Source organism: Nestor notabilis, unplaced genomic scaffold, assembly GCF_000696875.1.
Source record: "Nestor notabilis isolate BGI_N333 unplaced genomic scaffold, ASM69687v1 scaffold10924, whole genome shotgun sequence".
NCBI classification, from domain to species: domain Eukaryota; kingdom Metazoa; phylum Chordata; class Aves; order Psittaciformes; family Psittacidae; genus Nestor; species Nestor notabilis.
In genome coordinates this window covers 3,439-14,805 of record NW_009926874.1, presented here as the reverse complement: position 1 = coordinate 14,805, position 11,367 = coordinate 3,439, and the positions used below count along the sequence as shown (strand labels likewise).

At 53.7% G+C, this 11,367-nt stretch overlaps 1 protein-coding gene across 1 annotated transcript; it reads right to left on the bottom strand.

The window, feature by feature from the left end:
* Positions 1-5,976: 5,976 nt before the first annotated feature.
* Positions 5,977-8,443, bottom strand: STMN3 (stathmin-like 3). The gene is made up of 4 exons (XM_010013789.1): positions 8,348-8,443; positions 7,769-7,944; positions 6,867-7,058; positions 5,977-6,373 (listed from the first exon to the last, which is right to left on the bottom strand). The coding sequence occupies exons 1-4, from the start codon at positions 8,427-8,429 to the stop codon at positions 6,314-6,316; spliced, it is 510 nt and encodes a 169-aa protein (XP_010012091.1). The 5' UTR covers positions 8,430-8,443; the 3' UTR covers positions 5,977-6,313.
* Between the last annotated feature and the right edge of the window lie 2,924 nt (positions 8,444-11,367).

Sequence of the window (11,367 nt, the reverse complement as noted above, 5' to 3'; positions counted from 1 at the left end):
CAGCAAACCCACAGCGATGCTGCCCTGCTCTGGTTTCCCCAGCAGCCCGTGGCCTCTTGCAAAGCAAACCCTTGTTTTCGCTGTCAGACCCCAGGAACCTCGCCGGGCTCCTCGGCAGCACCCGCAGTGGGAGGAATTCACCTCCTGGCACATTATGTGCTCGCAGCTCCTTTATCAGCTGAGGGACTCACTCACAGCCTCAGTGCCGGGCAGGTTGCTGGGGGAGAACGGCCTCAGCACAGCAGTTACTGTGTAAACCTTCAGTAAATTACTCTGCAAAACTCTCTGTTCGTTTTTGCCTGCCCAGATGTGCTTTTGCATTTACCTTCCCCTCACTGAGACAGGGGGAAATGATGCTTTGTAGGGATCTGGTGCTTTGTAGGGATCTGGTGCTTTGTAGGGATCCTTCTAAGAGTTCCTGAGGTCGCTTTCTTGGCCTGGTTTTGATGTCTGAGGAAGCATTTTGGTGGGTGCTACAGTCTGCTCCAAGGCTTCAGCATCGCGTCTCAGCGCTGCCTGCGGGTGCTGTGCCCCACAGGGCTGCACATGTGGGCAGAGGCTGAGGGTGGTGGGAGCATCACTGCAACACCCGTCCCCCTCTTCCCAACAGATCCCATTCCTCTGCCTTTTCCCCTTCAGCCTGAAGAGGATGAAGGACCTGACTTGAATTAACTGGTTAAAGAGTGACCATGCTCTGTCTAATATACCTTGAATTTCACGGCACCAAGGACTGTGCCTATTTTCTTAAGCCAAATGCAGAGGTTTTGCTTCACCAAATCCAGTTTTAAGAGCCCGGGTCAGTGTGCACAGCAAACCTCAGAGGAGAAGTGAGCAATGCTGCGTTTGCCGTTAGGATTTTATCTCTGAAGTTGGGAAGGTGATGCTGCAAAAACAGAATTCCTGTTTGTGCTGGAATTTGTTTCTTGGGAAAAGCTCCTGAAGCAAAAGCTGCTCTTAAAACAGAAGCTCACGTTCTCCAGAACTGGGTTTGTTGTATCTGCAATTGCCTTTTATCTTTTCAGTCTTGCCCTGTACAGGCTTTGCATCCCCTCCCCTTTCCACAAGGGATATCAGCAGCACCCTCCTTCAGGCATTTCATTATGTTTTTCCTCTGATGAACTGTGTCTCTGTGTCTTTATGCTGGGTGCAAAGTACTCATTTCGCATAGAGGTGCTCAGAGTCTGTTTTGTCCAATCTTTAGGTCAATTTTCCATTTAATGCAGTTTATTGGTATTCTCACAATACAAAGAGAAGCCTCGGAACTAAACCAAGCGATGGAGAGAGATGGACACGTGGTTTCATACCAAGTTTATTTCTTTTTTTGTTTGTTTGTTTCATAATCACTTCTTTTGCACAACAACAACCTCAAGTTGACAATGAAATGCACGTGGTAGACCGAGGGGAACCGGACAAGGCTCTGTTGGTGATGGAAAGCCCTTCCACGACACCGCGCCAGCTCCCACCCGCCACGAGCAAAGGTGTGAATCCTGCCCGGGGTGCTGAGCCCTGGGGTTACAGCTCAGCCTCCCAAACCTCTGCCTGTGGCCATGGGCCGGTTTGTTCCTCCCGGGGTTGTGAACCACGACTCGGTCCTTTGGGACTTTCCATTCTCAGAGCACTTTGGATGCGTTGGCTCTTCCCTGGTCCAGCATCAGCGTCCCCTTGTCATGGGGTGGGGAAACTGAGGCCCGGGGGTGCCGGGATGCCACAGGGGGTCCCACTGCTTCCCTGGGGACCCCGGAGCACCCAACCACTGGCCAGTGCCCCTCTTCTGCTTTACTTAAAGACCCCTGACTACAAAGGTGGAGTTTATTGGTCTTACGATGTCATCTCATCCCTAGCATGGATAGTAAGAAGTCTCTAGCACCGTAAACAGCCATTCCCTGACTCATTTCAAGTGGTGTTAAGGGTGTATGTGCATGTCTCGTGTCCACTCTGTGCCTGTGTGCGCAGCCACGGCGACGGAGGGAGGGAGGGAGAGAGGGAACACAAGGAACGCCAGGAGACGGGCTCTGCAGAGCCAGGGCCGGATCACGCCAGGCTGAGCAAAAGCTGAAGGTTACAGTGGAAAGGGAGCAGCCCCAGCAACCGCCCCCCGGCGCGGGACGTGCCGCCGTCCCTGGGAGGCCAGCACAAAGGTAACCCCGCGCCTGGGGTACAGCGAGGGGCTGCAATGACTCCGCAGTGAGAAGACAAGGAACAGGCTCAGCCCAGAAGCAGTCTGAGGGGGCAGCATCCTTGAAAGCACCCATTTACAGACAGAGCTGAGCTCTTTGCTCAGCTGGGAGCTCATTTAGCTTCAGCTCCTGTGTCCTCCACAAATCAGAGGCCCTTCTCCAGGAGTGCTCTCTGAAAGGTGCATGGATTCACAGAACAAGCTGTCACCATCTCTTTGCTCCCTCACGTTCGTGGTCCAGGCAGGGCTGCTGCCGCCCGCCTTGAGGATGCTCTCCCTACCAGGCACAAAGTCTCGTGTCCATGTGCTGCTGCAGAAATGGGGCTGCTAAGTTACAAAGCTTGATTTATAAACATCTGTGGGAATCAATGAAGAACTTTAAGCCCTACCATAAGGAAGGTGGTCCTGGGAACTGAGGGGTTCATGCCGTGTCCATGGCTGCGGTACGTGGGAACAGGCCAGGAATGAGGGAGGCTGGGGCAGTAAGGATGTTAATGAGGATACTTGATTAATCTCAACTGAGGCGTGAACTATGCTGCTGCACACAACCATTAGCAACCCTGGGATATGGAAAGGCATGAAACAACCGTGATCCCGGCCTGTGCCACGTGCTGCCAGGCAGGCACAGCGCTGCATCCGCAGTGCGGGCACTGGTGCAGCCAAAGCAATCACACATTTCCCTGATAGCGTCCAGTGGCACTGGACAAACGCCAAGCTCCCTAAATCCCTGTCATACACATCTGCACCGGGCAAACATCGCTCTGCCACTCCCATGGATGAGGTGGGTTCCTTGACACAACGCGTCTCGGCAGCAGGTACCCGGCGTTACCGGTGCAAAACTCTCCCTGCACATCCCTGCTCCTCCGACCCTGCAGGAACACGTTTTCCAGCCGCATCCACTGTCCCTCACAGCACTGACCCCACGGAGGGGAGAGAAATGAGATTCCCAGCGCTCCCCCCGTGTGCCAGGCCACTCTCCTGTGCGTTTCCCATGGGATCATTTTTTGCCAGGCAAAGCTATTGCAAGAATCAGTCCCTGCCTGAGGTCCTGGCTTGCCTCCGGAGAGGGAGGGGAAGCGCAAAGGGCCGAGGTGGGAGATCCAGGCAGGATCCGAGCCCAGAGACTCCATGGCTGTATGGGGAGGATGGCTCTAACCAGCACAACCCACCACCAACCACTTCTCCTCCAGCTCACACCAAACATCAGGGCTCCTCCTGCTTCCCCTGGGCACAGCCGGGACCCCTCTCACCAGGAGCTTTGGGTTTACACTAAATTATATGTACTAGAATTGAAGCATCACCTCTATTCCACCGCTCAGCCCTTCCTGAGGAGCAGCCTGTCCCTGCTCCCACCGCCCTGCCCGCAGGACTCAGCTGCCTCCAGCTCCCGGCTCCATGGTCCAGCATTGCCCGTGCCATCACCCGGCCCTCATCCGACTCCATCTGAGCCCCCAGGAGAGAGTGGAAACGGTCGTTTCTCTCGTCTTAAACCCCTGCTCTTGAGTACAACATTTCTGATAATAATAATCATAATAATCATCATAATCATAGTACTAAAAACAGTATTTACAACAAGCCTCAGGTCAGAATTACACACCAAGCAAACACTCAGCACCACAGAGAGCAGGACAGGGTTAATATCTCGCAGGTACCTTCTCAGATCCCACCAATGCGGGACACAGACATTTGACGGGTTCAACCATTTCTTACACACAAACATCGTTGTTTAAATTACTTTTAAATTATTAGTAGTATTTTTTTTAAACTTTTTAAAATTTCTTGCCACTACATGATGAGGTGATGCTGGAGGTGATGCCGCTCTACAATGATGCTCATCTAAGACAGCTGCTACTATAAACTGATCATTAAGCTACTGTTAAGAAATTCAACCCTCAGTTTCCTTCCCTTTGCCCTCTTTGCCCTCAATCCTATGATTTGTTTTTAGTCACTGCCAGCACTGGGGCTCTCTAACAGTCCTGTCCCCTCCCCAGCCCAGGCAGAGAGGTGTGGGAATAAGGCAGCCCTTCCTTTTAGGAGCAGAATTCCCTAACATCACACGCTGGCCATTTGAGGGATCCCTCCCGAATCCAGCTGGGAATCCTGGGGAGATTAGCAAAGAGCCCCGGGGTTTGTTCTCTTTGGCTTTCCGTGGGGTTTCTGCGACCGCCTGATGCTCAGCCCAGGCTGAAATCGATTCTTTACCTAATTAAAGCATGGGGTAGACAGAAAACTTCAGCTTCTGACCAGAATCAGCAATAATTCCTTTCTTAGAGGGGCAACGGGATCGGTATTCCCTGGGCAAACCCTGCTCTAGCTCCTCATGGCTTCCAGCACAGCACAGTCCCATGGAGCCCGGGGCTGGGCCGTGCCCAGGTCTGCACCCCTCGTTTGCTTAAACCATTCCCCAAGGATCCTGCATCCCGTGCCCAGACCGGCTCTTTGGAGGCGCAGCACAGGACACCAGTCGTTAATAACTACACAGCTCGGTGCCTTTGGTGCATTGTGGGGTCTGCGAGGGCAGCCAGGACAGAGGCACCCAACCGCTGCCCCGGTCCCTTAAAAACAAACAAGCCAGTAACCAAGAGCACTGGTCAGAGTGGGAACTCTTTTACCTTCTGCCTCACAGGAAAGCAGCTTCCACTGAATCCTCTGCAAAAGCTGCTGCAGGGCCATGCTCCCTCAGGGCTGCATCCCCGGCACCACGTCCTTGTGGAAGGTGGCCGTTCCCTGCTTTCCAGATGCAACATCTCCATTTGGTTTCTCCAGGCAGGAGCTGGGACAGGGTGAGCAGGTCTGTGGGTCTCGGCACAGAGTCCCTTGCAGTGCGTGGTGGGTGCTGGGGCCTTGGCTACCTCCGTAAGCTGTGACACTAGAAGATGAGGAAGTCCACGGGCTTTGGCAGTCACCTACTAAATCAGACATCACTGCCGTGCTTGCATGTTCTCTGCTCATCCCTACCTCCATCAGGAGGCAGTTTTGTCTTATAAATATGTCTGGAAAAGCTAAAGTTAGACAAGGAACGAGTGGTGGGGGGCATCTCTTCACCCTTACTGAGGAATTGGTCCCCCTTAGCTCCATCTCATCCAGGTCTGGAGGTACTGGGCAGCTGCCGTGTCCTGCCTCCTAATGGCACTGAAGAGTCCTACGTGTCTTTGGGAAGAGGGAAGGAGGATGATTCTGTTCACTAAAAGGCTATTTCACAACCATGCACTGCCTCTATTTGATTTGCTTTCCTACTGGACTGAAATCTCATGTTGTGGGAGCGCTGGAGACCTGCAAACCGAGCACCCTCTCCCAGGGCTTCCATGGATTTGAGGATGCAATTGTCATCTGTGGGTCTCCCAGGCTGCCTGGCCAAGACTTCTCAGTCCCTGCTCTGTGGGGAGAGGGTGGCTCAGTCCACTGGCTCCTTCTGCTGCCAACCAGTGTTGGGGCACTTGCCATGCCCCTGCACTGAGCTCTGGGCAGAGACACTCACCTCCTTCCTCACGTGTTATCAAAGAACCACCCAAAGATGAGGATGTTGGGTCACTGCCTGCCTGGGCTGGCTCCAGATGCAGCCAGGAGCTGGGGGTTTCTGCACACCACGGCTCCTGCACCATCCATCCCTCTCATTCCTCTCTCCTACCACTGGAAACACGGGGCTCTTCCCTATTCCACCTCACACACAGAAATTACCACTTAGTCTGAAACTGATATTTGGCTCAGAGCAAACACCAAGAGGAGTAAAAGCCCCGGGTAAGAAATCCGGATCTCTGTGACACTGCTGGTTGAATTTATTAATATCTTATTCATTATTCTTTTTACATCAGTTTAAGAAATATTTGTTTTTTAAAAAAGGACAAAACCCTCCAAAGAAGCTGTTTGATTGACTGATCGATCGATTGATTCTCTATTTCATGTGAACTAGTTGCTATTCTGCTTAGAGGTCCCTATGATCTGTGAATCCTCACAAGTACTGACATTAAGGATGCAGAGAGAGAGAAGCGTGTAGCTGGGGGACGAACACCAGGGGAGGGGTGGGGGAAGGATGGAGAATCGAAGGTCGCATCTAGACAAACAAAATCAAATGTGTTGGTTGGTCGATTGGTTGGTTTGTTAATCAGGAATCAGGTGCTAGATGTGTAGAAAAGCCCTTTATCCAGAGATCTCCTCCCGCTGTTCCTTGTTCCTGCGGACCTCAGCTGCGTGCAGTTCCTGCAAAGACGGGAGAGACGACACCAGGATGACACTGTCTGATTGTGAGATCTCTGTTCTCCTTCTCTCCTGCACCCTGGGTTTGCATCAGACAAAAGAAGAGACCAACTTCCCATCTGACACACCACGAGGGCCGGGGGTTATGCCTGCAAGGAGCAAAGCATCACACCTGCAGGAGCCTGGAGGTTATGGGAACCTCCAGTGAACACGTTCATGTGCCCTCTTCTGCAAAGCCCTCTGTCCACACAGCCCACGGCCATGGCGTGGGCCTGATCCTGTGCCTTCGAGCTTGTGCTTGCAAGATGGTATTTTCTCCATTGACCTTGAAGGACACATCCCCATTATTTGTGCTGCTCCAGAGTGGAGCTGCTCCACAGCAGCAAAACGCCTGCTCCCCTGTGCCCGTCACGCTGGGACAGCCCCGCAGGGCCCAGACCCCAAATTCCACCCCTTGGGAATCCCCCCCCGCCCTCTCCCAGGGCGCCGCACTCGCCTTCTCGCGGAGCCGCTCCCTCAAGGCGGCGAGATGTGCTTCACGGATCTCCCTGCTCAGCTCCATCTTGTAGTTGAGCTTCTCCTCGGCCAGGCGGCTGAAGTTGTTGTTCTCCTCCAGCGCCTTGTGCAGCACCTCCCGCTCGTGTTCCCGCTTCTCCGCCAGCTGCTTCAGCACCTGAGCCTCCTGGGTCTGCCGGGGCAAGGCGTTGGCAGAGCCATAATGCAACCCCAGAGGCTCTTCCAGCCTCTGACTCCCCAGACGGGCTCCCTGACCACCTCCTCTGCTCAAACCTACTCTGCCACACCCCTCCATCCCATAACGCTCCTGCTTGGAAGATGCTTTGGCACCTTTTCCTGCCACGGGGCAATTCCCGTGGGACCTGGTGCTCTGGGTAGGCAGGAGATGCAAAACCGAGGTGCTGTGCAGGTGGGCACAGGGTCCCCTCTCTGAGTGTCACCTCATTTGTTGTTCAGCCTGGAGAAGGGAGGGCTCCAGGGAGACCTTAAGGCAGCTCCCAGTGCCTAAAGGGGTTAAAAGAAACCTGGAGAGGGGCTTTGGACAAGGGCTTGTAAGAATGGGACAAAAGGGAATGGCTTTAACCTGAGACAGGGGAGATTTAGATGTATCTTAGGAAGAAGTGAGGACTGAGAGGCCCCATACTGTGTGGTTTTAAGAACAGGAGGATGATGATGATGGACTCCAGTTCCCTGCCCCAATCAGGCTGCAGAACCTCTCTCCATGACTCCCATGTCTCACCTGACAATTTACAGTGGAATATGGTGATAAGTGTAAGAACACTTCCCACCCATCTTAGATCAATCCTGCTAAGCCAGTTTGGGGTTTGGTGCAATTAGGACCCATCACAGAAAAGTTGCTGTTGCTGCAGGACATCTCGTTACCTTCCTCCTCTCCTCTGCAGCCTCCAGCCTCCTCTGCAGCTCCTCCAGGGACAGGTCCTTCTTCTTGGGGGGGGAGGAGAGGATCGGGCTCTCGGGAGATAGATCTGAAGGGGACTTCAGGATCACTTCGAAGCTCTGGCCTGATGCCCTCTTATCCAGCTGCTTCACCTCCATATCTTCGGGTGGGAAAAAACAGGGACTGTGTGGATCTGTGACACTCAGGAGAGTGTTTACCTGAGGGCACTGAGCCCTTCACACAGGAATTAGGGGATTCCCATGTCCTGACCTGGGTGATTTTGTTCTATCCCCTAAGTTTCCCAATTATCAATCAGCTTCATCCCCCCCCCACATTCACAGCATAATTACAGGAAGGCCCTAGTGCTGTTAACCCCTTGGGTGTCACCCCAGTACGAAGCAGAAAGACCCTGCAAGCAGTTTCTTCCTGGGAAAATGCATGTAAGCTTAATAAAAATGAACTATGAAAGGAGACTGAACAGCAGGATCCTGGGCTGAGACGTGGATTGTTCCTCCACGATAAGCTCCCACGTTGCCTCAGGAACATCACACCAATGTACTTACCTCCATACTGGTAGATGGTGTTAGGATGGGGCTGGGTGTGGAAACAGGAGCAGATGAGGGAGAGCAGAGACAGCTCCTTCATTTTCTCCTTGTAGGCTGAAAAACAGAAAGCAGCAATGAGAAGGGAGTCTAATGCCAGCGGCAGCTCTTTTTCATGGAGAAGTGAAGCAAGTAGACACAAGGAAACCCCATTTGCAGCTACCAGACTCTATAGAGGCTTTTCCAGGCTGCCATAGCTTGCAAAAACGTGCCCAAGGAGCATCTGTTCTAGAGCAGATAAAATTAGCTGCCAGGGTGGCAAATGCCATGGGAAGACGCAGTAGGAATTTAGCACACCTAGAGGCCTAAGTGCAGGATTTTCCTTCCAAAGGAGCTGGAATGCTGCAGCCTGTGCAGTTACCACGCCAGGACAGACCCTTCCTCTACCCCATCTCCAGACTCAGATGTAAAGTGATGCACATCGACACCTGGAAACATTGCTCAGCCCCTGGCAAGTCGGGAATATTTCACAATGCAGCAGTTCTGCCATCAGGGGGAAGAGGCAAGAGGCAGCAACGTGGAGAACAAGTGGGCATTTGAGTGAAGAAGTGGTTCAGGGTGCTGCTAACGGGGGACGTGCTGCAACCAGCTGCTCAAGGTTCCTCCTTCCCTGCAGAAGCAGATCAGTGGATCCTGTCACCACCTTGGCCCACGCAGGCAGAGCTCGGTACTGGTCTGCAATCACGGTAAATGCCATTCCCACAACCTTCTGCAAAGGACGGGGGGATACGGAATCTCTTCGGGCTCTGCTGCTGTGAACCCTCCAGTTTGCTTCTCACGCCTGGGACTCGGTGCCCAGCAGCACCCGCAGCTCGCAGAGGGTCTGTTTCTGGGGCAATCCTCACCTGTAGTTTTGGAGTTTAGCACAGTGAAGACAAGGAACCGGTAGCACACACTTGACAACCTCAGAATAGAAGGCCCTGAAGACAGAGAGTGCTCTGTCAGGCTGTCATGTTCCTTGTCACGAGCGCAGCCCTCACAGCACCACTGCTATGCCACAGGCCAGTACCTGAGGCTCAGCAGCGGGGGCTGCTGCCTCTGCCCTGGGCTGACTCCCTGGGGACAGCCAGGCACATGGGGACAGCCCTCATGGGTACATGTCCTCCAGTCTTGTTCTGAGGCCCTTCCTCCTGCCTGCATGAGGCACAGCATTCCCCTGCTCTACCTTGGCCTCTGAGTTTCCCACATGTCCTTGTGCTTCTGGCCTTGGTTTGCCCCTTCCTTACCCAGCTCCAGTTCCCACCTCCAGCCAGAGGGAGCCTTGTGGCTGCCCAAGCCACCTGCATAGCAAGACCCTCCATGGGCCAGGGAAGGGAAAACCCCAGAACTTGGTGATAGGAAGAGGCTTTAGACAGAACAACATTGAAGGAAGCATCATCCTGTGTACCACAGGCCCTCAGGAACACCTTTCAGATCATCTCCTTCCTGCAGCTGCTAGGCTGGGTTCACATGCCTGCTTCATACTTGCACTCATTTTTTCTCCTAGGCACAGAAACTCATCCCAGTTAACACCCTCCCTTTGCTACCGACAGTCCCTGAAGCTCACATCTTTACTCATCACTTTCTTAGCTTGCTCCACACTGATTTTAACACCCTGCCCAGTCCTGCTGTTAAACACAAACCCAGCAGGAACATTTACATCAGCAGTGCCAGCCGCAGACCGGGACATCTGTGATGCTGTTCTTAATGACAAAAAGTATTTAGAAAGCCTCTGAGAGTGCTGGATCGTGCTACACATTGCGATGTGCAGCAGTAAGTTAATGTGTCTCACAGTGTGCTGCCAAGAGCCCTGAGGAGGGTCCCCTGCACTAAAGGAGACACACTATCATTTAACACAAACTTGAGGTTCTTGATCCAGCATTATGTCTGGTCCTGGGTGAAACCAAGACATTAAGAGACGTGTCACAGTCCCGACCCACTCACTTAGTCATCTCCTAGCGCTTGTTGCTGAGCACAGCGCTGTGTATTTTGTTACTTGGATGCCAGTAGGCCTGCCCAGTGCTGGTTTCATGGTCCTTGGTGCCGAGGAGTCGATGCTGCCTTTCAGGAGGGCTCTGTAGTGATTTCACAGCTGCCTCCATTCCACTGGGATCTTCCCTGTCCCGCTTTCCCTTCTGCAGAGCAAACTGACCATCCCTCGCTGTCAATTAAAATGAAAAGGAGCGAGAGGACAAAAGGACATCGCTCCACTGAGCTGCAGCAGCGCTTTAATGAGCTGTGGAAGTGCTGCTCATCCTCCTCCCGACACCGGAGCCTGCAGCTGCGCCGGCGCCAGCCATCAGATGCAATTAGCAGCATGTGGGCACAGGGCTGGGGAGTGGGGATGGGACCTGCCAGGGCCTGGACATGAGTGGGGGAGATCCCGAAGAGCCTGTGTATGGGGTTTGCATGGCAAGGTTCTGGTAGCAGGGGGCTACGGGAGTGGCTTCTGGGAGAAGCTACCAGAAGCTTCCCTGCATCTGACAGAGCTAATGCAGCCGGCTCCAAGACAGACCCACTGCTGACCAAGGCTGAGCCCATCAGTGATGGTGGTAGCACCTCTGGGATAACAAATTTCAGAAAAGGGAAAAGTTGCTGCACAAGAGCAATTGCAGCCAGAGAGAGGAGTGAGAATACGGGAGAGAAACGGCTCTGCCGATCTCCAGGTCAGGGAAGAAGGAGGAGGAGGAGATGCTCCAGGCACCGGAGCAGAGATTGCCCTGCAGCCCACGGGCAGACCAAGACGAGGCAGGCTGTCCCCGCGCAGTCCGTGGAGGACCTTGGTGGAGCAGATCCCCACCTGCAGCCCACGGAGGACCCCACATCGGAGCAGGGGGATGCCCGAAGGAGGCTGTAACCCTGTGGGAAGCCTGCGCTGGAGCACGCTCCTGGCAGAACCTGTGGCTCTGTGGAGAGGGAAGCCCACGCTGGAGCAGGGGAGGAGTGTGAGGGGTCCTCCCCTGAGGAGGAAGAAGCAGCAGAGACACCGTGTCATGAACGGG